Source organism: Pelodiscus sinensis, chromosome 3 (genome assembly GCF_052426305.1).
Source record: "Pelodiscus sinensis isolate ZL-2025 chromosome 3, ASM5242630v1, whole genome shotgun sequence".
NCBI classification, from domain to species: domain Eukaryota; kingdom Metazoa; phylum Chordata; order Testudines; family Trionychidae; genus Pelodiscus; species Pelodiscus sinensis.
The window spans coordinates 178,487,920-178,515,053 of record NC_143054.1 but is presented as its reverse complement, the minus strand read 5'-3'; the positions used below and the strand labels follow the sequence as shown (position 1 = coordinate 178,515,053).

General features: G+C 44.8%; 1 protein-coding gene across 11 annotated transcripts in view; it reads left to right on the top strand.

Moving 5' to 3' along the window:
• Positions 1–27,134, top strand: part of CCDC88A (coiled-coil and HOOK domain protein 88A) — a 248,572-nt gene that overhangs the window by 170,619 nt on the left and 50,819 nt on the right. For all 11 annotated transcript variants that reach the window (XM_014573127.4, XM_014573124.4, XM_014573125.4 and 8 more), the window contains 5 exons: positions 1,379–1,563; positions 7,494–7,631; positions 8,105–9,175; positions 11,163–11,290; positions 20,043–20,184. In XM_014573127.4, the coding sequence (XP_014428613.1) occupies positions 1,379–1,563; positions 7,494–7,631; positions 8,105–9,175; positions 11,163–11,290; positions 20,043–20,184 (1,664 nt within the window). The remainder of the gene's footprint in view (positions 1–1,378; positions 1,564–7,493; positions 7,632–8,104; positions 9,176–11,162; positions 11,291–20,042; positions 20,185–27,134) is intronic.

Genomic DNA, 27,134 nt, shown 5'->3' with positions numbered 1-27,134 from the left:
AGAGGAAATATGGTATTTTGTCTTATTAGCTATTCTTTTCCAAAGGATTCCCAATATTCTGTTACCTTTTTAGTTTTTAGATTGCCACTGAACATTGAACAGATGTTTTGAGGGAACTATCCGCAATGATTCTAAGATATCTTTCTTGATTGGTAACAGCTATTTTGTATCTATAGTTAGGATTATATTTTTTCATGTGCATTACTTTGCACTTTTCAACACTGAATTCCATCTGCCCTTGTGTTGCCCAATCACCCAATTTTGTGAAATCCCTTTGTAACTCTTTGCAGTCAGCTTTGGATTAGTCCTTGTCCACCCCTTTTTCAAGAACATTTGTAGGTTTAACACAGTAATCCAAATGCAAATCCCAGCAGCACAACACTCATTCCTACTCTTCCCTCACCCCCTCACCCCAACTTCTAAATGGAGTGCCCGACAATGCTTTCATGATGATCTAACAATCCTTCAATCACTGGAATGCCAAGCTTTTTTTTATTATTATTATTCCTAATCACCCTGCTTTCCTCTTTTTATAACTAACTCCTTGCCCCAAAGGCAAAGATACAAGCAGTTATACCATGAGGTTTAACTGTTAATTCAAAGTAAGGGGTTTATTTTGGAATCGCCCTTCTCTGCCGCGTGTAAACATGGGCAGTTCTTCCGGGCTAGTCAATTTCCAAAATGGCGACTGGCCAGGAACATGCTAATTAAGCGCGGGATATTTAAATCCCGCGCTCCATTTGCAATTTCGATCGCCCTCGTTAGTCTCCCTAGTTCGAACTAGGGGGCTAGTGTAGACATACCCTATGAGGGTGTGGAACTAGCCAGGGCACTTATACCATCGCATGAGCATGTTGAACCAGAGGGTGCTCTAGCCAGCCTGCTGGATATCACTGAAGGAAGAATCTCTAGCTGTGTTGCATGCACACCTAACCAGGAGCAGCCCGAGGCAGGCTGCAGCATCTGGTTCCCCAGGTGGAATGAGTGATCAGCACCCCCACCTGCACGGCCGTCAATGGAGTGGCATCATCATTGGGCACCCCGTTGAAGGCAGCGCCCTAGGCAACGGCCAACATGGCCTATAGTCACGGGCCACCCCTGCACCTAGCATGGAATGAACATGAGGAACATATCTCAAAGAACATGTGTTACAGAAAGGTTAGTGACCATATTTTTCAGTCCTCCTTCATCCACAACTTTGTAATTAGGTGGGGGAAAGAGGTAGATGAGTGGTCCCCAACAAACAGTGCTCACCAGAAGATATTGGAGGATTGTGATGCAGGTCTTTTTATCTCACTAGTCTGAAAACGCAAGACTCACCTCAAAGATCTTCAGCTAATGATAAGTAATCTCAATTTTTTTTAAAAAAATCGTACAGTGCCACGAAAGTCACTTGGCCATGAAGTGAATGAATTGACATCAAGTAGATTGCTGAAGCTAGAAATGGAAAACCAAAGTTTGCTGAAGACGGTGGAAGAGCTACAAAATGCAATGGGCTCTGTAGAAGGCAGCAATTCAAAGATTCTGAAAATGGAAAAGGAAAACCAAAGACTTAGCAAAAAGGTAGCCATCAATATATGTATGTATTATATGATAAAATAGAGTATAAAAGATGTGGTATGTCAGGTTTTATCAGCATGAGTTTGGGATAAATGCATTACTCACGTGTTAAAAATGTGTGTGTGTGAGCTGTCTTTCCATAACTAAACTAAAGCAGGCTTTCTATTCTGAATCTGATTTTGCCCTCTCTGCTACAATGTCTCTCAAAAAGTCCTTTGTATTTAGTATTTTGCATGTGTGATCTATATCCAAAGTGGAATTTTGCTGAGACTGTTGTGAATTTTACAAATGCATAACTTAAGCTAGGCATTGCAATAATTTTTAAAAAGTTAATGCCATATCTTTGTCACATTGTATTTTAAGAACAGGTTGGCCTAGAAATATGTTTTAATTAAGAGCCTTTGATGTGATCTAGTTCTAGTGCATAGAACTAATTTAGAGAGAACTTGGTGGTTTAGTTTTGGACTTGTTCACTAGTGAGTCACTAATGTCTGGAATATTCATCGTGCGTGTTTCTGCACAGCTCAGGAACTTAGTAAAGATATCAGCCAGCTCTATTTTCAGCATCAGTACAAACTTATTTGCTGAATAATGGTTGAGCTCAGTATGCACTGTATTGTGACAGGTATGTTTGTGTAGGGGAGAAAGGGGCAGAATTAGGACTTTAGCTAGGCATTTCCATATTCACAATATTGGATTTGTTGGAAGCTGTTTTGTTTTGAATTTAACCTTAACTTAGAATTTCCTGGATTTCAGATGTGTGTATTTATAAATTATTGTGTTTTCTTTTTTTTCTTTGTTGTACTAATACTTTTTCAAAATTAACTTCGGTTTCCAGTTTTAGAAAATACACCTAAAACACAGTGTATCTCCAGATATTTAGAGATGTTAAGATAGTTATCCAGAAGAATTTAACAATAAATCTGAACCAATATAAAGAATGTAGTTTTTAAAAGTTTCCAGTTTCATAGATTCATAGAATACAGACCTTGAGAGGTCATCCAGTTCAGTTCCCTGCTCTCATGGTAGGACCAAGCACCATCTAAAGAAAAATACCTGTACCTGAAATATCTGTCCTCATTGTAATTAGAACTCATGCTCCAACTCTGAAAGGGCATGCTGAGGCTCAGGGTTTAAACTCTTCTGGGGGCCTGAGGGTACTTGATTTTGTGTGGCCTTCTAGGCTCTGGGGAGGGGTCAGAAATGAGGGATTGATTGTGTAGGAGGGAGCTGCCTGGGGGGTGGGGGTGGAGGTGCAGATTCTGGGAGAGGGAATGCAGGATCTGGGAGGGAGAGTGAAGAAGTGGGGGAGGTCACTGAAGGAGGAAGGGTGGGGGAAGGGCTTGGGTAGGAGCATAGGCGTGCACAGGCCCAGGCAAATCCTAGTGTCTCAAAGGGCCGGCTGGCGGCTGCTGCAGGAGGAGGGGGATTTGTGACGGGGTGCCGCAGCCCTGCACTTTAAATTCCCTGGTGCCGTGCACCGGCCCTCTATGAGACACTGTGGGGCCAAGGGAGTGCATGCACAGTGTGCTCAAATACCACGCAACAGGTGAGAGGGGAAACGCTCGGGCGTGGCATGACGTCACGGCATGGGACTTTAAAACCATGCGGCCCAGCATTGCACTGCGCGGCCCAGCTCCAGGCCCAGCATGTCGTCTGGAGCCCTGGAAGCAGCTGGGCTGTGGGGACTTCTGGGGCCTGACTACAGCCCCGCAAACTGGAAAGCAGAAGCCGAAGGTAAGGGAGGGGAGGGGAAGGGGGAACATTAGGGAGAAGGGGTGAGAGAGAACGGGGCTTGTGCTGAGGGGAGGGGGACAGGTCAGGAGAAGAAAGGGGAAGGCATCAAGGGACAGGATGGAGGAGAGAGACAAATTCCAGGGGTCCAAGTGGAGACAATGAGGAAAAGGGCAGGAAATGAGTTGTCAGTGGGAGGGGGACAGGGTGATGCTGGGAGAGGAGAGGGGAAGGGCATTGGGGGCTGGCAGGGAAGGTGCTGGGAAAAGGCTTGAAAGATGGGGTGGGCATGAGGAAGGCGGGGATGGAGCAAGGCATGTGCGAGGGCACAGGGGCATGAGGGGAACGGGGGCAGAGGGTAGTGAGGGGGTGGGCATCATGGAAAAAGAGGGCAAAGGGGGCAGGGGCAGTGAGGGAAGGGGGAGGTACCAGGAGGATACAGGGGTAAGGGAAGGGGCAGGTGCCAGGGGATTCTGGGGGTGAAGCAGAAGTTTGTAGTTTTTAAGTAAAGGTTTTAGGTTTGTATTTTTAAGTAAAGCTTATTAGTTAAGTTTTAGTTTCTTTAGTTTGTTTGATGAATGCAAATAATGTCCTTTATGATTGAATATTCAATAAATGTTCACCTTAAAAAAAATTTCCCTGGGTGTACACCCTAATGAAATGTGCTGCGCACGCCTATGGGTAGGAGGGTAGGGAGCAGGATGCAGGGTCTGGGCAGGAGGGATGGTGTTGGAGCGGGCAGGAGATTGGGACGCTTACCTGGCTACCCCTGTACCTTACAAGCACTATCCCCTGCTGTTCCCACTGGCAGAAATTTCTGGCCAATGCAAGTGGCAGGGGAAAGCCTGCAGGTCGCTGCGCTAACTTTCCTGTGCTGCTGTTCCCCCAACCAGGGGGAGGGAGAACAGCAGCGAGGAGAGCTGCTACCTCCCTTCTGCCAGGAAGAGCCAGCTATGCAGGGGCTTTAGCGTTGGGGAGCACCAATCCTCACAGGCTGGATCAAGGGGAACTGGGGGCTGAATTCAGCCCCTGGCCCTATGTTCTCCATCCCTGTGCTGTAACATGAAATATATGGCAGAATGCTGGTAAAAGACAGTTCAGGAGATATACAATTCTCCCACAAAGAGTTCAGTCACAAATAATTTGATACATTCTTTTTTAAAAGTGACCTCAGTATGGAAGCATGCTGTCTGTAATGGTGACCAAAGCACAAAGGGGCATAAGAATGTTTGGCATATCTGGCACATAAAAAACTTGCAACACTAGCTACAAAAAGTGTCATACAAACACCTATTCTCACTTTCAGGTGCCATTGTAAATAAGAAGCGGGCAGCATTATCTCCTGTAATGTCAACAGACTCTTTTGTCTTAGCAAGAAGTAGGATTGAGTCGCATTGTTTTGTTTTAAAGTGCAGTTATGTAACAAAATAATTCTGTATTTGTAAGTTTAACTTTCAGAATAAAGAGATTGCTTTTAGGGATGTAAAGGGGTAACTGGTTACCCGGTAAGCATCGCCATTACTGGCATCAATTCTTTCAGTCTGTATCATATACATGAAGAAAAAAATCGGCCTCCCCTTCATATTTGGAGATATCAGTGTAGATTTATGACAGTTCCATGTGTCATCAGCATCCAGGCTTCAAATGGAAAGAAAGATTTATATTTGTAAGCAAGTAATATTAGTTGATTGGTATGTTTAGCCATTAGTGGTACGTGAATAAGGGAAGTGTCGTCTCTGAATTATATTTTTTACATAATTATTTTATTACTTCATATCATTGAGGCAGACCTGAGGGGTATTGTAATCTTTGGTCATTAGTGGAAGCATGGACTCTAGAAAAACTGAGTTTAGTTTCCTATATGTGGTAGCTGGTTCACCACTTGATGTGAGAATAATGGTGGTCTGTAGCTGTTAATAGAAATATTGATTAGATGATGTGCTGAAGTTTAACAAGTGTTCCCACAAAAATTTCTCACTTTGCCTGTGGTAAAACCTGTGCTGTGCGGATGCATGTGCTTCCAAACAAAAGGAATGGGGCACTAGGAAATCTGTTCATTTGTTTCCACATTTAAACAATTACACATTTCATAAGGAAGGTGGAAGGCAGCACCATTTGGCAAAATAACTCTGTATATGCAGTACCCCTTTTCCAGAAATGTTTGTCCTTGGTTCTTTAAAAATATATAGAATATAGTGCAATATAGTACAACATTCAACTTTTATAAATAAAAGTGTGAGTGAGGAAGCAGTGGATACCTTGCAGGATTAGTCAGAGAATTTTTCCTAAAGAAAACTTTTCAAATATCTATCATCTAGTAAAATATAACCCATTTTATGAACAAAAAAATGTTCTTAAAATGTATATTTAGGATTCTGGTGGATAAAAGTACGGATGGAAATTGGATGATGCTAAACTGAGAGGGGGTAAACTTTACTAGAAGCAGAGGATAAGGAGATCTTTCCTTCAGTTTGCTAAAATAATTGAATAAATGGCCTGTCCAGACCATCACATCACAGATATAGAGATAAATGATCAGGGGAAATGGAATCAGAGGCTATGTCTACACTACACAAGAGTGTTAAGACATGTAGGCTACGTCTACACTGGCCCCTTTTCCGGAAGGGGCATGTAAATTTCACGAGTCGTCGTAGGGAAATCCGCGGGGGATTTAAATATCCCCCGCGGCATTTAAATAAAAATGTCCGCCGCTTTTTTCCGGCTTTTAAAAAAGCCGGAAAAGAGCGTCTAGACTGGCCCCGATCCTCCGGAAAAAGTGCCCTTTTCCGGAGGCTCTTATTCTTACTTCAAAGTAGGAATAAGAGCCTCCGGAAAAGGGCACTTTTTCCGGAGGATCGGGGCCAGTCTAGACGCTCTTTTCCGCCTTTTTTAAAAGCCGGAAAAAAGCGGCGGACATTTTTATTTAAATGCCGCGGGGGATATTTAAATCCCCCGCGGATTTCCCTACGACGACTCGTGAAATTTACATGCCCCTTCCGGAAAAGGGGCCAGTGTAGACGTAGCCGTAGTGTATATATATATAACACCACACCATTGTGAAAAACAGGCTGCATCCCCATTGTAGTGTGTAGCAATATTTTTCAGTGAAAGACTCCAGCAGTGAGGAGAGCCTTCAGTTGGTCCCCAATGCCAGAACCTTTTACTGCAAAGAGGAAAGATTCTGCAAAGAGGAAGGCAGGAGGAAGGTCCCCTATCCCCAAAAGAACATTTCCTCGCTGCTGAAGCTTTTCCCTGTGGTGGGGAAGGACTCCAGCATCAGGGAGCTGGTGGAGCCTTTCACCTGCTACCTTCTTTCTTCCAGGATCTTTCCTTATGATGGAGAAGGATTCCTGCAGGGCTACATCTATACTACGATCCTCTTCCTCAAGAGGAAATGCAAATGGAGTGCTTATCTGCATATGGCATGCTCTCATTTGCATTTCCTTCTTGGATCCCTTTCGTGCAAAAGGGGGTTTTTGCACAGAAAAGCACTGTATAGACATTTCCTTTTTGTGCAAAAATCCCCTTTTGCGCAAGAGCTGTTCTTCCTTATTTTTTGAGGAAGAATGGCTCTAGCGCAGAAGGGGGGTTTTGCGCAAAAAGGAGCCATCTACACAGCACTTCTTTGTGTAAAACCTCTTGTTCAAAAGGGATCCGAGGAGGAAATGCAAATGAGTGTGACATATGCAAATGAGCACTCCATTTGCATTTTCCCTTGTAGAAGAGGATCGTAGTATAGACGTAGCCCAGGCACAGGGAACTGCCTGAGCCTTTCCTTTGCTGCCTCCTTCCAGCTTATTACTGCATCCTTCCAGATCATTCCCCACTGTTGGTAAAGATTCCTGCTGTGGGACATTACACTGCTAAAAATAGCAGTGTAGCTGGGGAGACATGACTCAGAAATTAAGGGCATATGCTAAGGTGTATATACCCAGGTACATCCTTTGGGTGTTTTTACTCACCTAAGCCATGCCTTACTGGCTAGCCTGCTATTTATATAGCACACAGCCCCCTGCCCTAAGCCCCCCACATCTCCAAACCCCTGCCCTGAAGGACCAGAGCAACGCCAGGTAAATCTTCTAACAACTTATATGGATTACAAAAATATTAATTATAATGTTTTCACTTCACCTTAATAAGAATAACTACTTGTGCTCATACTTATCTTTGGATTCATTTTAAATATGTTTTCTCCCCAGTTGGAAAGACTTGAAAATGAAATTAGCCACGAGAAACAAAGTCTTCAGAATAGTCAAAATATGAGCAAAGATCTGATGAAAGAAAAAGCACAACTTGAGAAGACCATTGAGACACTTAGAGAAAACTCAGAGAGACAGGCAAGTAACATCTTTGCAAGAAAAAGGATTAGTAACTTTTTAAATGGAATATTAGAATTGTCTTGGCTTAAACAGTAACAAAAATCAGTGGAGCTGCAATTATGGTCTCTGGATACATCAAAGATGAACTATCAGTATTTCAAATAAATGGATGAGATTTTTTTTGTTAAACTGCATTCAGAATCTTTCATAAAGTCTTTCACCATAGTTTAACTGAATGTTTGGATTTTTGCTGATATACCTGTTTTTACTGTGTTTTATTGCTCAAGATGTTGTTTTGGAAAAAGAAGCCATTCTTGGGTTAAATGACAACCCACAGTAGAACCTTTTTTTTTTTACCTTATGTTAAAGAAGGTGATGTATAATATAATCCATCTCCATCTGTCCTACTTCAGTAGCCTGTTTATGTATAAAAATAAATTCTTTTTGGTGTGATACTGACCTACTTTTATAATTTCTTTTCAAATAATTAGATTAAAATATTGGAACAGGAGACTGAACATTTGAATCAAACAATAGCTGCTCTAAGGCAACGGTCCCAAATAAGTGCTGAAGCAAGAGTGAAAGACATTGAAAAAGAAAATAAAATCCTCCATGAATCTATCAAAGAGACCAGCAGCAAGCTAAATAAGATTGAATTTGAGAGAAGGCAAGTGAGAAAAGAACTGGAACATTATAAAGAGAAAGGAGAAAGAGTAGAAGAGCTTGAGAATGAGTTACATCATCTTGAAAAGGAGAATGAATTATTACAGAAAAAGATTACCAATTTAAAAATTACTTGTGAGAAGATAGAAGCCTTAGAGCAAGAAAACTCAGATCTGGAAGTGGAAAATAGAAAGCTGAAAAAAACTTTGGATGGCTTAAAAAATCTTACTTTTCAATTAGAATCTTTGGAGAAAGAGAATTCACAACTTGATGAAGAAAATTTAGAATTAAGAAGAACAGTTGAATCTTTGAAGTGTACAAGCATCAAAATGGCTCAATTACAGTTAGAAAATAAGGAATTGGAAAGTGAAAAGGAGCAACTTAAAAAAGGCTTGGAGCTTATGAAAGCTTCTTGTAAGAAAACAGAACGTTTAGAAGTCAGCTACCAAGGTTTAGATATAGAAAACCAAAGGCTACAGAAAGCATTAGAGAATAGTAACAAAAAGATTCAGCAACTGGAAAGTGAACTACAAGATTTAGAATCTGAAAACCAAACTCTGCAAAAGAATCTGGAAGAGTTAAAAATCTCTAGTAAACGCCTAGAGCAATTAGAGAAGGAAAATAAGCTGTTGGAACAAGAGACTTCTCAGTTGGAAAAGGATAAGAAACAACTAGAAAAAGAGAATAAGAGACTTCGACAACAGGCAGAAATTAAAGACAGTACTTTAGAAGATAACAATATAAAAATTAGTAATCTGGAAAAAGAAAACAAATCTTTGTTTAAAGAAATAGGTATATTTAAAGAGTCTTGTGTACGTCTAAAAGAGCTAGAAAAAGAAAATAAAGAACTTGTGAAAAGAGCTACCATTGATAAAAAAACACTTGTCACATTACGAGAGGTAATTTGAAATTAATTTCCATTAATCTGTTATCTACCAGATATAAAGTCAATATAACTCTGTCCTGTGTTTGTACAATATAACATTTTGAACTGTTGTAATATACAAGGAATATGTCTACTAATGGTTGTTGGAAAAAATCATGCTCCTACCTGGTTGTGTGCTAAAATTTATAGTATTTACATATTAAGTATTATAGTTAAACTTTTAAGAATTATCATTAAGGCTGAGATTTTCTCATGGACATTTTCAGTTAAAAGTCATCGGGTATGTCTAGACTACATGCCTCTGCCTAAAATAGGCTACCTGACATAGTCAATGAAGCGGGGATTTAAATATCTCCAGCTTCATTAAAATAAAAATGACTGCCACGCTGTGCCGACTCCGCTGATCATCAGCACAGCGCATGAGTCAAGACGCGAATCAGACGACAGGGAAAGCTTTTGTCGACGGCTCCCTTATGCCTCATGAAACCGCTGGTCACCTCAGCTGGCACAGCGTGGCGGCCATTTTTATTTTAATTAAGCTGGGGATATTTAAATCCCCGCTTCATAGACTATGTTGGGTAGCCTATTTTAAAAGCCTCTGTCAGCAGAATCATGTAGTCTAGACATACCCATAGACAGATCACAAGCAATTAAGAAAAATTTATGGAAACTGTGACCTGTCTGTGATGAGATATGCAAGTTCCCACACTGCCTGCAGCTGGGCAGTGGCTAGGAGCTCCAGGGACCTCCACCACAGGTAGGGTGTTGGAGATCCAGGGTTCCCCTCCACCCACAGCTGGGTGCTGCACAGGCCTCTGTAACCTGCTGCAGCAGGGGGCTGCGTGGTTCCCCACTGGCCACAGCTCCAGGGGCCTGCAGCAACCAAGAAATTAAGGGTTCCCCTGCCACCCACAGAGGCATGGAGTTGTGGGGTTCTGCCACCCACAGGGCCAGGGCCTCCCATGGACTGTGGTGGCTGGCCCCTCAGGGGTTCCCACACTATCTCTGGCTGTGAGCTATGGTGTTCCTCATTGCCCAAAGCTCTAGGGTCCCTACATCTCATGGTGGCCAAGAATTTGGGGGGGAACCCTAGCACCAATGGCTCTGGGGACCCCACTGCCCATCATGGCCAGAAGCTGCCAGGTACCCCCACTGCCTGTAGCAGTTTGGAACTCTAGGGGCCATCTGAGGTGGCAGGGTGCCCTACAGCTCCCTTCCCATGAGGGCAGCAGTGGACCTTGCAGCTCCCAGCCATCACAGGCTGATGTCATAGAGGTCTCTGGAAGTCACAGATAACTATATTTTTGCTTTAAATAAATAAAATGTAGAAGAGAAGTCATGCAAAAAAAGTAAACATCTAAGATGAAATTAGACTTGTTATTTAAGATCTAAGTTCTCATTTTACCAGATGTTAATGTACGTGAGACCTCCCTAGTCCAGCATACTCAGGATCTGAGCATTCCTGAACCACAGAATTGGCTGTACCAGCGGAGATCAAGGCTCCCCTTCCAGCTGTTGGCCCTTCTCCTGGGTGCCAGCCCCAGTGACTGGGCAGTTCCTAGTCCCAGCTAGGGCTGCTCTCCCTGCTGTTGTCATGCTGACTCTAGTCCTGCCTGGGCTGCACTCCCCACTGTGCCAGCCCACTGCCTCTGTCCGCCAGCCTTGGTTACACTCCAGCCACCGGCGCTACTGTCTCTGGCCTGGTCAGGACTGTGTTCCCTGTTCCCAAGCACCAGCCCCACTGCCTCCAGCCCTGCTCCCCACTGCCAGCTCTGGCCAGGGCTCTCTGTTCTAACAATATCATACCACAGATGTTGCCAGAACAAAGAGTCTTAGATTTTAGAGGGTCAGTCTGCAGTTGGGAGGAAAAAAGAAGTAATATTAATAGGTTGCACAAGCTTCAATGTAATCATAGAAATGTAATGCGTAGACAGTTTCCAATCCAAGACTTATTAATTTGCCATTTTAAATTGACTAATTTTTTATTTATTTTGCATAAGGATTTGGTGAGTGAAAAACTGAAGGCCCAGCAAATGAATAATGATCTTGAAAAACTTACCCATGAACTTGAAAAAATAGGTTTAAATAAAGAACGCCTCTTGCATGATGAACAGAGCACAGATGACAGGTGAGAGTGCCTAAATCAGTTTGGTATAGTTTGGCAAATGTTTATTTTTTATTTGCAATAATAAAACAGTTGTCCTTCCCACAGTTTTCCTTATTTTTTAAAAGATATTAATAGAGTTAGGCCAAAGTGGGAGAATACTTGAGTGTATTATAATATGGTAATAAAGTAGTGTCCACGTGAGTGCTCTCCTGTAGGTGTGTTTGCATCCCTGAGCGGCTGATTGGAGAATGTTGGTAACAAGTCTATTTGGGCTGCACATGCACTGTCCCCTGCCTGTGCTGTGCCATGAGGCTAACCAGCATTGTGCAGTGTTGCCTGATTTAGGAGGTTAACAATATTAATTTTGATAGTATGGGTTATAGTATGGAGGGGAGGGTTAGCTCAGTGGTTTGAGCATTGGCCTGCTAAACCCAGGGTTGTGAGTTTAGTCCTTGAGGAGGCCATGTAGGGATTTGGGGCAAAAATTTGTCAGGGATGGTACTTGTTCCGGCTGTGAAGGCAGGGGACTGGACTCAATGACCTTTTAAGGCCCCTTCCAGTTCTAGGAGATAGGCAATCTCCATAGGCTTGACAATCAAGCGGAAAATAATAAGGATCTTATCCCATAGTCATGCTACTGCGACTGCAAAGGGCCCTTAGAGGTGTTGCAGGATGTTCACACTGACAAAAATAGTTTAAAACTTAATTAAGATATATGGAATAATAATCAGATAGCAGTCAAATAGTAAAATAAAGCAGGGTTACAAATATATTATTATTCTAAAGATACATATGGTATTGTATTCTTTAAAGCTTTTATTAATATACTCACACCCTTCCTTGATAACATGGAGGTAAGAGAGAAAGGTCCAGCCAGGGCTGGCCTTACCATGAGGCGAACTGAAGCGGCTGCCTCAGGTGCCACACTGTGGGGGAGGCGCCACTAGGACCCAGAGAATTGAGACCTTTCAAAGTTTTGGCCCAAGCAAGGGGTATGAGGGTGTCATTTGAGCTCCCCGCCACAGGTGCCAAAATGTTGTGGGCCAGCCCTGGGTCCAGCCTCACCTTTGGCATGCCAAGTTCAGGTCCAGGTTCCTCAATTCTTGAGTGGGACGTGTCGAACTTAGAAGATGCTAAAGCTAAGAGCTATTAAAGCTAACTTAGTTTACTTAACTGACTTAAATTTAACAATTAAAACTAAAAGACTGTTAGAAAGACAAAGTTTAGAGACTGAGAAGCTAGCTTAGAAAATAAGCTTATCCCCCTACTATACCTCCTAACTAGCCCTTCACACCCCCTTTTTTATATGGCTTGATGCTTGTGCCCTCCTATGTCCAAACTTATTTTCCTTGCCCACAAAAATATTAGGCTATGCCTACTTGATAGGCTGGATATATATGGTATGTTTGTATGTATTGATGACACATACATATACATATTAATGACAACAAGTAGTTCTGTGGCATCTTGGAGACTAACAAATATATATAGTATCATGAGCTTTCATGGACAAAACTCACAGAACATCTAATCTGAAAAAGTGGGTTTTACTCACGAAAGCTCATGATACTGTCATTATATATTTGACTACTTATTTTTAAAGTTGCAGACTAACATGGTTACCTCTCTGAGACTTTTATATGTATTAATGGCATTGGATCTTTCTCACATGTTATTTTTGTTCTCCTTGGGGTAAATCTCTTAAGTTTGAAGATACACCTTGGAAGCTCCTTATGCTATTAAAGGTCACTTTATCTTTTCACCATCTATCTAGGTGAAAGGTCCTATATATATGCACATTGATTTTGTTATCTAGGTGAAAGGTCCCAGATATATATAAGCCAACTGTGCTAGCTGAATGAAAGGTTTTAGATATAGTATGTTAACTTCACCCTAGCTCAACATACAAGTCCCTGTAGGTCCCTTGTATTATAGCCAAACTACTTTACTATGAACCTATAAATGTACTGTAATAAAATAAGTAATCAAACCCATTAGGAAATAAGAAATCTATAAGGAGGGAGGGAGAGATAGGTAGGTAGGTAGAAGGGAAAACAACTTTGTAGAGTTGCCTTCACGTTTCTTTAGTCTTTTTTTTAAAATAATGTTTAAACTTCTTTTTTTATGCAACCCTAAACACCCCGTCTCATCTGAAGGCTTCCTGGACAGGGTATGCCTAATTCACAAGGCTTCAAGAAGTGTCTCAGCAACAAAGAAACTATTTGGGTGATAGACTGATAAGTCACAATATGTCTGTTTCCTTGGAGAAAACCACATTCCCCAGAAGTGTGGTTTGTTCCAGCAGTTGAAACCATGATCCAGAAAAGATAGAGAGCTGAGACTTACACTTCTTTTCATAGAAGTGACTTTTCAACCTCGTTTGAGGTTCGGGATGTGAGAATTCTCATCACAATTGTCCACATAAAAGGGAAGTGAAACTAAAAATGAGAATCACACAAAATTAGAGCTAGGAGTCTCCACACAGAGTGCTGAGAAAGCCGAAAAAGGTATCTGATTTGTTCAATATCATCAATACCAACGGTATCCTACAAAACCCAGTAGCCAGAGATCTTCTAGTAGCATCTAAATAGAATGTCAAGCTGCCCAAGGACCCAGTGGTCACTGGCAAGGAAGCATCAGTATTGACCGGGTGAGAAAAAGAGTATCTGCCTTGGGGAAAGCAGTACAAACGTGCTCCATCATGAAAAGACAAGCCTATTGCTTGCACTTTTTGGTCTTCCCCCAAAGGATTGCAAACCACCATGGAAGACCTTCCCTTTGAAGATACAAAATTTTTATAGAGAAGAAGGCTGCTTCTCTCCACACACTGAAAGACTCCAGGCCTATTCTTTGGTCATTCGGAATTTACATGTCTGGGCAGTAGAAACAATATAGTCCTCAGCCCTCATTCAGCCCACTCCCCCATCACAGTATTTAACCCAATGCTCTTATGAGCTCAAAAGAAGAAAGTCTAGGTTCTCCAAGTGGCAATCTTCAGGCCCTCAACCTATTTCTTCCCAGCCATACACTTTAGAAGGACAGTTTGATGGATTGGTCAAGGTGCCAACAGATCATTCCCTCCAAAACCATCTAACGTTGAACAACCCTTCTCGTCCCCTTGGAAGCCGTTTTGCCCAGCTTCGCAATGCATGGAAATGAATAACTTCTGACAGATGGGTGCTGGAGCTTATTTGAGATGGATATTCCATTCTTTTCACTTCCCTTCTCCCCTCAACAGCCTTCCCCATCTCTTCAGGGACCCTTCTCATAAGAGCTTGTTACAACAAGAGATAGAGTAGGCCGCCTCGCTGCAGGAGTCCAAGATCACAAATTCTTATACTTGTATCCCCTCGGAGATACCTAGAAGTATCATCCACTAGTTGAAGAGATCATGCGCAATTGTGGGCACCTCCTAAGCCAAAAGACTCCAAAAAGTTGGACTTATTTGTCAGAAAGATTTGATTTATTGGAGAGATGCAACTTAAAATAGCCATCAAGGAAGTGCTGCTGGGTCATTATGACTTCAATATGTGAAATGCCATACACAGGTTTAGAATCTGCTCTCTCAAGAAGCCAGGCAGGTGTGCTTGCAGGCTGCGGACCCCGTGCTGGCAGCCATGAATGCAGTTGTGCAGGCGCCTCTGGTTACAATCTTTTGGTCTTCTTCAAGAAATCCAGCAAACCCCTCAGGATCTCTCCCTTTGAAGAATATTTGCTTTTCTCAGAGCAAACCAATACTAAGCTCCACAGACTTAAGGATTCCAGGGCAATGCTGAAGTCCTTGGGTTTATATATCTCAGCGGCTTCCTGGAGAAATTACAGGCCTCAACAGTTTGCTTGATACTTTGCACCACTGACCTGTCAAGACCCATAGAAGAGAGAGAGAGAGAGCAGGGGGGATAGGCATAGGTCTACTCCACCAGCTTCTCTCTTAAGCTGCGTCTACACTGCAGGCTTTTACTGGCAGAGAGTATGCTAATGAAGCGCTCATTAGCATTTGTCGCACTGTCATTTGCATATCTCTGCCAATGTTTTTTACACAAGAGGCTTTTGGGCAAAAAACAAGCAGTGTAGACAGGTCCATTTTGCACAAAAATCCCCTTTTACACAAGATCCCATATACTTCCTTTTTGGAGGCACAAGGGATCTTGCACAAAAGGGGTTTTTTTGCGCAAAATGAACCCATCTACACTGCTTGTTTTTGCGCAAAAACCTCTTGTGCATAAAGCATCGGCAGAGATATGCAAATGACAGTGTGATAAATGCTAACGATCACTTCATTAACATACTCTCTGCTGGCAAAAGCCTGAAGTGTAGACATAGCCTTAGGGTCAACACCTACTGCTCCCAGGAACTCAGGTTGCTCAGAGCTCTCCTTTTGATGGGATGCTCAAGGTCATCATTCAAGCACCCATTATGTTGGATCCAACTGTCCCACTGATAACAGTGCCTAAGCCTGTATCATCTTGGGCGTTTGGGTGCTAAGCAAGTTGGAAGTAGAATTCACCCTCTAGTTTGTTTCTACCTCCTTTTTCACCCCTCTCCCATCTTCAGGGACCCTTCTCACAAGCAGCTTGAGAGGAAAGGGGTTCTACATGCATTATTTCCAAATTCTGAAATCCAAATGTTTACCCTCATCCTAGTATAGAGGATGGAGCTGTACTCAGTTCCACTCAAGCCAGAGCCTTCCTCCCAGGAAATTTGTTTGAGCAATCACAGTCCTCAGAAGGTCTGTCAAGAGTGACCCAGTTACAATACTGTGGAACTGTCTAAGACTAATGCACCGCATACATCTTGCAAGGTGTGAGGCTGTGCCTCAGACCTCTTTAGCCATGCCTGACTATTGTATACTCACCTGTCCATAATCATCTGGACTTGGTTCTCAACATACTTTCTCATGTCCTCATTTCCTAGGATTGGTGGCTGGACTATCACAGTTTGTGTGGTAATAATTCTTTTTACAGCTCTAACCTTTAGTGCCCTTGGTAGGGATGTGTTAGTATATACATTTAAACAATTAACAGATGAACCTGGGCTCACTGGTTAACCTTCACAATTACATGCAAGGGCCCCCACCCCCATGCTGCTGCCTTTGTATTAGAGCAGTGGTCCCCAAAGTTTTGGGGCTGCTGGGTGCCTGGGGGTGGGGCCGCTCACGCGCTGCGCATACGGGGGCGGAGCCGCTTACAGGCCACGTGACTGGGGCGGGGCCAAGAATGCGCCGGACGCCCGGGGCCGGCACCGGCATGTGCTGCGACCCCGGGCAGGGGCTGCCTAGGTGCCACGCACCAGGCACCGGCACGCACAGCGCACCCGGGGATGGGGCCAGTGCCGGCACGCACGGCGCACTCGGGGATGGGGCCAGGGCCGGCACCGGCACGTGCGGCGACCCCAGGGCCGGCCATGCGCCCGGGGCTGGCACCTGCTGCACGCATGGGGGCGGGGCCAGCCCAGATTGCTCCGTGGGCGCACATAAGTGGCCCGGCGGGTGCCATGGCGCCCGCGGGCACCGCATTGGGGACCACTGTATTAGAGGCAGTGGTGTGGAGGAGCAGGCAGGCAGGAGCCTGTATGCACAGGAAGTCTGCTACCTCTGCTTTTAAGTTAGCTCTGCATGTGTACCAGCTCCTGCAGAGCCACCTCTTCTTCTCTTCCTCCCCCTTCCCTCTGCCACCTCTGTTAGCAACAGGAGTGTGGGTCAGGCCAAAAGCCAACTCCCCTCAAGCAGTGGCTCCTGCAGAATCTCCTGCTTCCTCACTATCCCCTGCTACTGCCTCTGTATCAGAAGCAGCAGTGCAGGGGTGACAAGGGGCAGAAGCAGCCAGGAAAATTTCAGTGCTTACATGTTTACAAAAGAAATCACTTTTTAACATCCTTAGTCCTTGGTTTCATATGCGTTGCTGCTGGATTGAGGAGTACTCTTAGGCCCCCTCAGGAGTCAAGGGACTCCAGTCTCCAGAAGAACTCTCCTTACCAACATCACAGAGATCAAGGTGATCTATCAAGCCTGTCAGACATTCCTGCCTCACACTGTGAACAAAGACATATTGGTTATCATGGATAGTATGACAGGGTGGGGCACATTCTTCCCCACTGTATCAGAAAGCAGTTTATCTGGGGGAATTCTGCTTAGCTCATTGAATCCACCTTGAGGCTTCTCACTTCCTGGGAGCTCAGCACGAATTGGCGGATTGTCTGAGCAGCTCTTTTTCTGTTTACCATGAGTAATCCCTTGACCAGACATCACAAGGGACATTTACCAATACCAGATACATCTGTTTGTTACATGAATCAATAGGAAATGCCATCAGTTCTGTTCTGCAAGGCCATAGCCCAAGGTCACTACCCTGCTGGAGGGGCCTACTTCTTCTTCCTTTATATCCAGACCGATCTCCCAGGACCAGTCGGTTGGTTGGTTGCTCCATCCAAACCTTAGCTCTCTTAATCTAATGGTCTGAAAGCTCTATGGCTGAATCCTGAACAGCAAGCTTCCTTGGAAGCCTCCACCAGGGCTATTTACTTTGCAAGATGGAAGCAGTTCTCTGTTTCGTCTTCCCAGCATGGAATTTTTCACTTGAGTTTTTCATTGCAAGTGATATTGGAGTACCTGTTGCATCTGAAACAGCAAGGGTTGGCTATTTCTCTTGTCAAAGTCCACCTTGCAGCTATGTCAGCCTTCCATCCCGCGTCAACAGGCAGTATGTCTTCCTTCATGAAATAGTTATCCATTTCCTTAAAGATCTAAAAAAGTTATACCCTTGGGTTAGAGAGCCCATTCTTTTCTGACCTGTAAACCTTGTCTTATCAAAGCTGATAGATCATTTGTTTGAGCCACAGGTGACATGCTTATTAACTCACTTCTCCTGGAAAGTGGCCATTTTAGGGGTTGTCATTTCAGCCAGAAAATTTTCAGAGACCCATATCAGAGCCCCTGTACACGATTTTCTTAAAGGATAAGGTGCAGTTGCATCCACATCCTGCATTTCTCTCAGTTTTTGTTCAGTTTCATTGCAGTCAAACAATGTTCCTTCCAGTTTTCTTCCCGAAACCACATGAGAATAGGGAGGAGCGGTGTCCACGCTCTCTAGATTTTGGAAGGACAGTAATGTTCTAAATTTTGTAGATCAACCTAGCTGTTCATAGAGGGAGTAGAGAAGATAAAGGGACTTCCTATCTCAACTCAGAGAATCTTGTCCTGACTCACTTCATGCATTCGCATGTATACAAGTAGGCAGGTGTTCTGTCTGTAGCTAACCAGACCTCTCATTCTACAAGATCACAGGCCTCCTGAGCTGATTTCTAGAGCAAATTGCTATTCAGAACATCTGCAGAGGGGGCGACTTGTTCATTAATGAACACATTCTCAGCACACTATGCCATCACTAAGGTTATGATTTTATCACATATTTTTGTTAGGAGTCATGGACTTCTGGTAATAAACAAAACTTCATGAAAGCTTTACAACCTGTCCATTACTTTTACTAAAAGTAGCCCTGGACAGGGACCAGTGTTCCCTGTGAGCCGTGTTCTTGTGCTGCTGCTCAGGAGAGATTCAAATGCTGTCCTGCTGATCAGCAGAGCACTCACAGCTAGGTTTTTTGTTTCTACTGGTGGTACACATTTGGACATGCATTGATGCATCTACACAATATATTCTGCTTGTGGATGGAAAAGATTAGAGGGAACATTGGTAGGAACTGATAGACCACCAGTTGCTGCTCCAGCTTTGTCACTGCTTCACCCCTAGGGGCTAACCCAGCCCTGGCTTCTGTTCTTGCAGTAAGGGCTTACCACCAGCACCAGGGGCTTAATGCAGCCCTAGGGCGGAGAAGGAAGAGGCACTGCTCTGGCCCTGGGGGATGGACACAGCCCCAGCTATTTCTCCTGTGGTGTGGGGATAACTTCAAGTCCTGGGGGCTGCTGCTGCTGCTCCTCTAGTCCTGGCAGTTGCTTCTCCAGCCTGGGAGCTGACCCAGCTCTCACTACTGTTTCAACAGCCCCAGGACACTGCTCCAGTAGCCCCAGGGGCTTACCTGGTCCTGTCAATTGCTTTTGTGGATGGGGCTGACATCCAACTACTACTCTGGCCATGCCACTGCTCCTGGGTTGCGGTTGAGAGATACTCTAGTTTTGCTGCTGTGGCAGGCTAAGTCAGCCAAAGAAGTTGCAGAGGTCAGTTAAAGTCAAGTAATCTGTGATTTTTGTGACAGAATCAGATCCTTACCATCAACTAACAAGCCAAGAACAATCCCAGCTTCGTCTGAATGGTTTTTCAGTCCACATGTCCATGAACTCTCCAAGACTATCTCCTATACAAATACTTCAGAGTCACTTACTGTGGAATGGACAGTGAACTGTTGTTCTTCAAGATGTGTTGTAAATATGCATTCCAAGACCCTCTCTCTATCCCCTCTTCTTGGAGTTAGCCGAAAAAAAGGAATTGATGGAGTGCGGGGTTGGCTGAGCCCTTTATACCAGCACTATGAGTATGCAACGCCAGAGGGTGCCACAGCCAACCCGACAGTTACCAGTAGGGAAAAATGTCTTACTACTAGGTGCGCGCACACACCTACATTGGAATAAACATTCAAAATACCTTGAAGAACAATAGTTATAAAAGATTGGTAACCATTTTTTTCAAAAACATTATATGTTGACCCTGAATTTTAAAATATATATGTAATTTTTTTTAGAACGTCTCAAATATTTTTTTATTTTTATTTTTTTAAATAGGAGATGATAATAAATATTTTTTTTAAATTTCATTGAGCAGTAGGTACAAGCTTTTGGAGTCAAAATTAGAGTCTACACTAAAGAAATCTCTAGAAATAAAAGAAGAAAAAATTGCGGCTTTGGAAGCTCGTTTAGAAGAGTCAACAAATTTAAACCAGCAGCTGCGCCAGGAACTTAAAACAGTAAGGAAAAATGACACAACAGGTTTTTTTCCTGGTTATAAAATTATTGAATGTCGTTCTTATTTTCCAATTTTATTTGCAGTTTATCATTATACTCTTACAGAATTAAGTACACTTGACAAAATAATTCACTTCTCTCTCAGAATACTTAATCTTGAAAAGCATGCATTCAAAGACACAGGAAAGCTTCTACATAATTTTCTGAGCACAAGTTTTTCAAAAACTCATGTAAGAATTCAAATCTTTGTTGAGTAAAAATATTAGAATTGGTCTTGAATTTTTCTATAAGATTTGATGTGCATGAGGAACAGTGGTTGAAAAACAAAATATTTACTGAATTTATACCTATAAAAACAGTGTTATCTTCTATATTGCTAATTCTTGTGAATTTATCTCAGGAGCTACAGTTTTTGCAATATTTGCTATTCAGTGTTGTGTATAATAGCTTTCAATTGAAGAATTGTGGGCGAATAACTGTTGCAATTGAAATAAGAGGATGCATTTCCTGACTTATTGATCATTCCAATGTCTCAGGTGCTTGATTTGTACTTCTTTGCATGTACAGAATCCTGCAGAGTCCAACAAGGCAAGGAGAGCAGTAAGAGTCAGTCTAAAGACAGCAGCCAATGTCAGGTCCAAGACATCACCAGTTCCCATAAGAAAAGTGATGGTTAAAGACAGTTACTTTGAGCACTGCAACCCATATTACAATAACCGTTCAACCCCACCACACCTCCTTTTTTGGTCAAGACTCCTACAATTACAACAACATGGAATTTCAGATTCTATTAAATTTACCATTTTTAAATCCTATGACCATGAAAATCCCTCCTATCTTTAGCTTGCATTTTTCTTCATACTGCTGCTGAAATAGTGAATGTAGGTGATAATAGAGAAGAGGACTGGAAGCAATATTCATTCATTATTGGAGAAAGTGCCAGAGAAGGAAGTCAAAAACAATACAGGCAGTCCCTGGGTTATGTACAAGATAGGGACCGTAGGTTTGTTCTTAAATTGAATTTGTATGTAAGTCGGAACTGGCGTCCAGATTCAGCCGCTGTTGAAACTGACCAGCAGCGGCTGAATCGGACACGCCTGGGGCAGAGCAGCTAGAGTGCTGCTGGGTTGGTCTGGTAGCGCCGACCCTTGGCGTGGCGGGACCAACCCGGCAGCACCCCAGCTGCTCTGCCCCAGGCGTCCCCAAGTCAGCAGCTGCTGAAACTGACCAGCGGCTGACTACAGGAAGCCCGAGGCAGAGCTGCTCTGCCCCGGGCTTCCTGGAATCAGCCGCTGATCAGTTTCAACAGTGGCTGAATCTGGATGCCTGGGACAGAGCAGCTGGGGCGCTGCCAGGTAGGTCCCCGCAGCGCCACACCTCGGCACTGCGGAGACCAACCTGGCAGCACCTCAGCTGCTCTGCCCCAGGTGTCCCCAAGTCAGCCGCTGCTGAAACTGATCTGTGGCTGATTCCAGGAAGCCCGGGGTAGAGCAGCTCTGCCTCGGGCTTCCTGTAGTCAGCCGCTTGTCAGTTTCAGCAGCTGCTGACTTGGGGACGCCTGGGGCAGAGCAGCTGGGGTGCTGCCGGATTGGTCCAACCCGGCAGCCCCCCAGCTGCTCTACCCCAGGCGTCGGCGAGAAAAGCCTGGTCTGCTGGGGGGGGGGCGCACTAGCTGCGTCCCCCCCCCCCAAGCAGACCAGGGAGACGCGGAGCGGCTTTTCTCCCCACGGAGGACGCGGGCGGCGGGACTGCCGAGACACGCCGCGGTCCTGCCGCCTGCGTCCTCCACGGCGAGAAAAGCCTGGTCTGCTGGGGGGAGGGGCGCTAGCTCCGCGTCTCCCTGGTCTGCTGGGGGGAAGCGCCCCCCGCGCCGCCAGAGGCGGTGACAGTGGGGGAGGCACCCCGCACTAGCTGCGCCTCCCTCCCCCCCATTTGTAATTAGGGGTCCGACTTAAGTCGGACTGACATAACCCGGGGACTGCTTGTACAGTTCCCAGTGGAGACATGAAGGATAATATTTGGAGAAGGCTAGGAATACTCAAGGGAGAGGTGGTAGGAACCAGAGTAGGGAACTGATAATAATACTCAGAAAATACCTGAAAGGGAAAGAGCAAGTAGTGAGAAGTTCAGAGACTCTTTGTCTCACATCTATCAGGAGAAAGAAGCGGAGAGGACTTCCTTATTTTCTTTAGGTGCATTTTGTCTCTCTTAATTCAAAAATTTACATACAAGGGAGAACAAAGGGTGCTCTCTAAGGGAATGTCTACACTGCATGCTTATTCCAAAATAAGCTATTTTATAATTTATATTTTGAAATAGCTTATTTCAAAATAGCTCATCTACCCAGCAAATGCCCATCAAAATAGTGATGAGCAATTTTGAAATAGAGCATCCACACTTATTGGACACCGAATCACATTTAAGGCCACCCAGAAGCACTTTAGGCAGGGCATCAGGACAACACCCAGATGAGACCCACCATCCCCCTCCAGAAGTGGGTCACCATTGCTGTCTGGAAGCTCACTATACTACGCTGGACAGCTGTTGGTCCATTGGGAACCAGTTCAGCATGGGGAGATGACCATCGGGGCCATGGTCTTGCAGGTATGGTGCTCTCATGCTATTGTCCCAGGAGGGTGGCAAACTGAACTGCTGGAGTGGGGTTCCCTAGAGAAGGGGGAAGATGGTGGTGGTGTGGGTGGTGGAAGCCCCCCCTTCCTCCCTCCCCGCGGGAGACTTTTCAATCCCACCTTCACAAAGCTCTGATGTGGGATGGGGCAAGTCAGGGTTTCTCCTGGTGTATGTGGGGAGGGGTGGAGGTGGAGAAAGCCTGGGGCTGGCAATGCTGCAGGCTTCAGGTTATGCCACTGCCTCATGTGTGGTGCCCTTGGAGGCCACAGTGAGGGGTTGGGGGAGAAGCTGGAGGGATGGAAGCGACCACCACATGGTTAATAACTGCATAGAAGGCCACGCAGATGGATCGGCCCTGCTGCAGCAGCTTCCACCATGAGTTGTGGTGCTGATGATGCAGGTCCTTCTCCAGTCTCTGGTCCTGCCAGTCCATGGAGCGCTGCAGGGCTCCCAGGGCAGCGATGTGCTCCCACTGGTGGTCCCTGTGGGCTTTCTGGCACCCGTAGATCACATAGTGTTGAGACAATAGCACAGGAGGTGTCGACTGCTCCTTTTGCAACTGGTACTGCTGTGGAGAGCAAAGAGAAGGGCAGTCATTCCTGAAGACACTGTGTATGAAGCCTAGCCTTAATCTCTGAGCTAAGACCGAAAGGCCTCAGGTCAGACAAAGGTGATGTGCTTTGAGCAAGGCCACCTAAGGCCTAGACAGCAGGCCCTTTCCTGCAAGGGGCATAGATGTCAAAGGGGGGAGCCTCACTACCCACACATCCTGGGGACAAACAGGCATGGGAGGGTGCCAGCCAGACCAGGAGCCTGCGGGCAGGAGGGTGGCCATGGGGGTAGGTGAGCTTCCCTCCGTGCTGCGCACACACTGGGTCCAGCAGTGGTGGTTCCCACAGGGAGAAGTTTCCTATCCCTGGCCACTGGAGGAGAGTAAGGCTGGATGTTGGAAGGAGATGTGTGTGAGTGGCAGATGCTCCTCCACCTTGCCACGTTGTCCCGAGAGTGCAGGCATGTTCATATGCCATGTACAGCACTCCTGAGTGTTGGTGGGTGGGTAGGTAGTTGCATGTCCCCAGCCTCCTTCTAGAGGTGGCTTGTGATAGGAGAGTGTCTCCACCCCATTGTCAGGAATAAGGCAGGCCTCTACAGATACCCTGTCAGCCAGAGCACAAGGGTCCTCTATTGCTGCCTCCTGGGGCTAGGGTTACCAGGTGTCTGGTATTGACCTGGACAGTCCGGTATTTTCGCCTCCTGTCCAGTAAATAAATTCAGAAAATACTGGACACCTAAAATGTCCGGTATTTTCTAATTTTTTTCCCTGCCAGAAGGCAAAAATACTGGACACCTGGCAAGCCTACACACACTCAGGACCAGGACCAGCCCCCCTGCTTACCTGGTTCCACAGGGGAACTGTTTTCTGGCTCGGAGCAGGAAAACCAGATGGCTGCTGGCAAAAAGCCTCAAAGGCATTTCTTAAAGAAGCCATGTTGGTTTTTTATTTTATTTTATTTTATTTTTGCTTAACTCTCGGGGTTCTCTTTTTTTTTTTTTTTTTTTGGTCTCCCCTTTGTTTTCTCAACAGAATTTTTTTGTCGGGGAGGATGTTTGGTATTTTTGGTTAAACCATCTGGCAACCCTACCTGGAGCTGTGTGCCCCAGATTGCATTCCAGATGCAACCCCAGGCCAAGAATGCTGGGCAAGGAGCACACAGCAGTCCCTTGCTGACTGCCACCTCCTCCCATATGTCTCTGTGGAAACTAATGGCACTCACTTGATTGACCTTCCCCAGCATCAGACGATGCCAGGGAGACATCCAGGGCAAGGGGTGACTGGCTCCAGGGAGAGCAAGACCTCCCGGTTGTTGGGCATCATTACACTGCTGGCCTTGTCTGGCTCCTCCTCTCCATCTCTGGCCCCCCGGAAGAGTGACAACGGGTGTTCCCAGCCCTGAGTCCACTATGGGGGGAGGGAGGGCTAAAGGATTGTCCCACCGCCTAGGATGCAGTGGAGCTCATTATAATAGGGTAGATCTGGGGTGCTGCCCCAGAGTGGGAGCTGTGCTCTGTGGCCTTGGCATGGGCCTGCCTGAGCACTTTCATCTTCATGTGCATCTGTTCCTGAGAGCACATGTGGCCCCTGGTGCCCAGGCTCTCATCTATCTGGCCATAGATATCCACATTCCTGCATATGTGGTGCAGAGATTCTGGATGTTTTCCTCTTTGCCTCAGACCTCAGTGAGGTCCAGGATCTCTGCGCCAGACCAGGAAGGCATGCGCCTCTTTCAGTCCCTGGCAAGATCTTGGGAGCTGGCTACCTGCTCGGTTGTAGCCGTGGAGGGCTTAGATGGAGCACGGGAGTGGCTCATGGGCAGATGTGCAGGCCGCTGCAGTGTGGCTCAGGGCTGTCAGGGTCTGCCTTGTGCCACAAGCCCTTTCCTTTGAGGCTGCGCCTTTAAAGCCTGCAGGGGAAGGGGTACTATAGAGTTTTGATGAGTTTGGCAGAGGGGCTAGCAGGGCACCTGTGGGAAGGTCTGGAGGACAATTATTTTGAAATATCTCCAGCTGCCCTGCCTACACATGCCCTATTCTGAAATAGCTATTTTGGAATAGGCATAATGCTTCATAGAATGAGGGTTATAGACTCCAAAATAATTGCCCATTATTCAAAATAATATGTTTGCTGTATAGACACTCACATAGCTATTTCAAAATAATGTTAGTTATTTTGAAATAACGCTGCTATGTAGACATGCCCTAAAACTTTATAAAAGAAATTCCAAAAACAAACCAAAAGGGAATATTGATGTTTTTACAGAATGCATGCCTTTCAAGCCAATCTGATGGTTTCTTTTGGCCTGGGTCATAATTTTTGAACTCGCAGAGTTATTAGGACTGTGTTTTCCAGATAAGAATTTAAATAAGTGATAAGGTAGGTTGTAGCTAAGAGCTGCATCATGGGCCAACTCACAGAGCCTTTATTGTGAGTAAAAGAGAACAATACTGATGAACTCAGGGCTTGATTTAGAGTAAAAAGTATCTTCACTTCCCAAGAAATCTATAATTTAGTGATACAACTTTAAACATCTGGAATGGGACGGTCATGTATGAAATTGCCCATCTAGATTTTTATACTCGTATTATTAATTTGAAGTACAATTGCGTGCACAAAAGATGCATATATCAAACATATAATAAATCAGGTGTCGTTGTGTTAACTCCCAAAGTTAAATTGACAATTTTAAGAATGAAAAATATTCATGGAGTTTCTTATCCTGTGCAGATTACATTCATACATAGTAAAAAAGAGTTTTGAGTAGGGCTGTCAATTAGTGAGTGTTAACGCCTGCAATTAACGCAGGGCAGAATTAACACATTAAAAAAATTAACTCGCGTTAATCGCAGAGGTCAGCAAACCAGCATGAGCTGCTTCAGAGACCATCTCTGGTAAGGCACAGTAATGCAAACCGCCACCAGAGGGCGCACAGAAAAACAAAGCTGCCAGAAAGGAGGGAAAAAACCTGAAGCCATGGTTCCAGCTCCAGCAGAGAAGTAAACAAGAAAAGTAAAGACCCTGACACCCATCTCTCTCCCCTCCCAGGTGACCATATTTTTAAAAATAAAACAGCCGGGGGGGGCTTGTCCAAATTGTCCCCCGCCGCCCCCAGCAGGGCTCACCCAAGCCACCCTCTCTTTGCCTCCTGGGGCTGGGACCGACCCTCCCCCCTCATTTGATTCTGGGGCTGAGTCCCCCCCTCCCGAACTCTGCACTGCCTATGGTGGGGTCTGTCCCTCTCCCCTGGCTATGGGCTGACCCCTCCCCTGAGCTTGGGGGCTGACCCCCACCCTGAGCCCTATGCCACCTGCAGTTGGGGGCTGAGACTCCCCCGAACTCTGTACTGCTCATGGCAGAGTCTACCCCCCTCCAGCCCTGTGCCACCCACAGCTGGGGCTGAGCTAAAAAAGGACTCTTTTGAGTAGATCACAAATATATTGATTATATAGAAGAATTTAAGTTCAGCTTTCATGTATTTGCACTACAATACTTCAGGGAGGTGAACTGATGTTTTTTTTTGTTTGTTTTTTTTTTTTTGGTTTTTTTTTTTTTTTCAGTGTAAATGTTTTGCAATAAAAAATAAATATAAAGTGAGCACTATACAGTTTGTATTCTGTGTTGTAATTGAAATCAATATATTAGAATATGTAGAAAACATCCAAAAATATTTAAATAGCTAGTATTCTTATTATTGTTTTATGGTGTGATTATTCGCGCGATTAATCACAATTAATTTTTTAAATTGCTTGACAGCCCTGGTTTTGA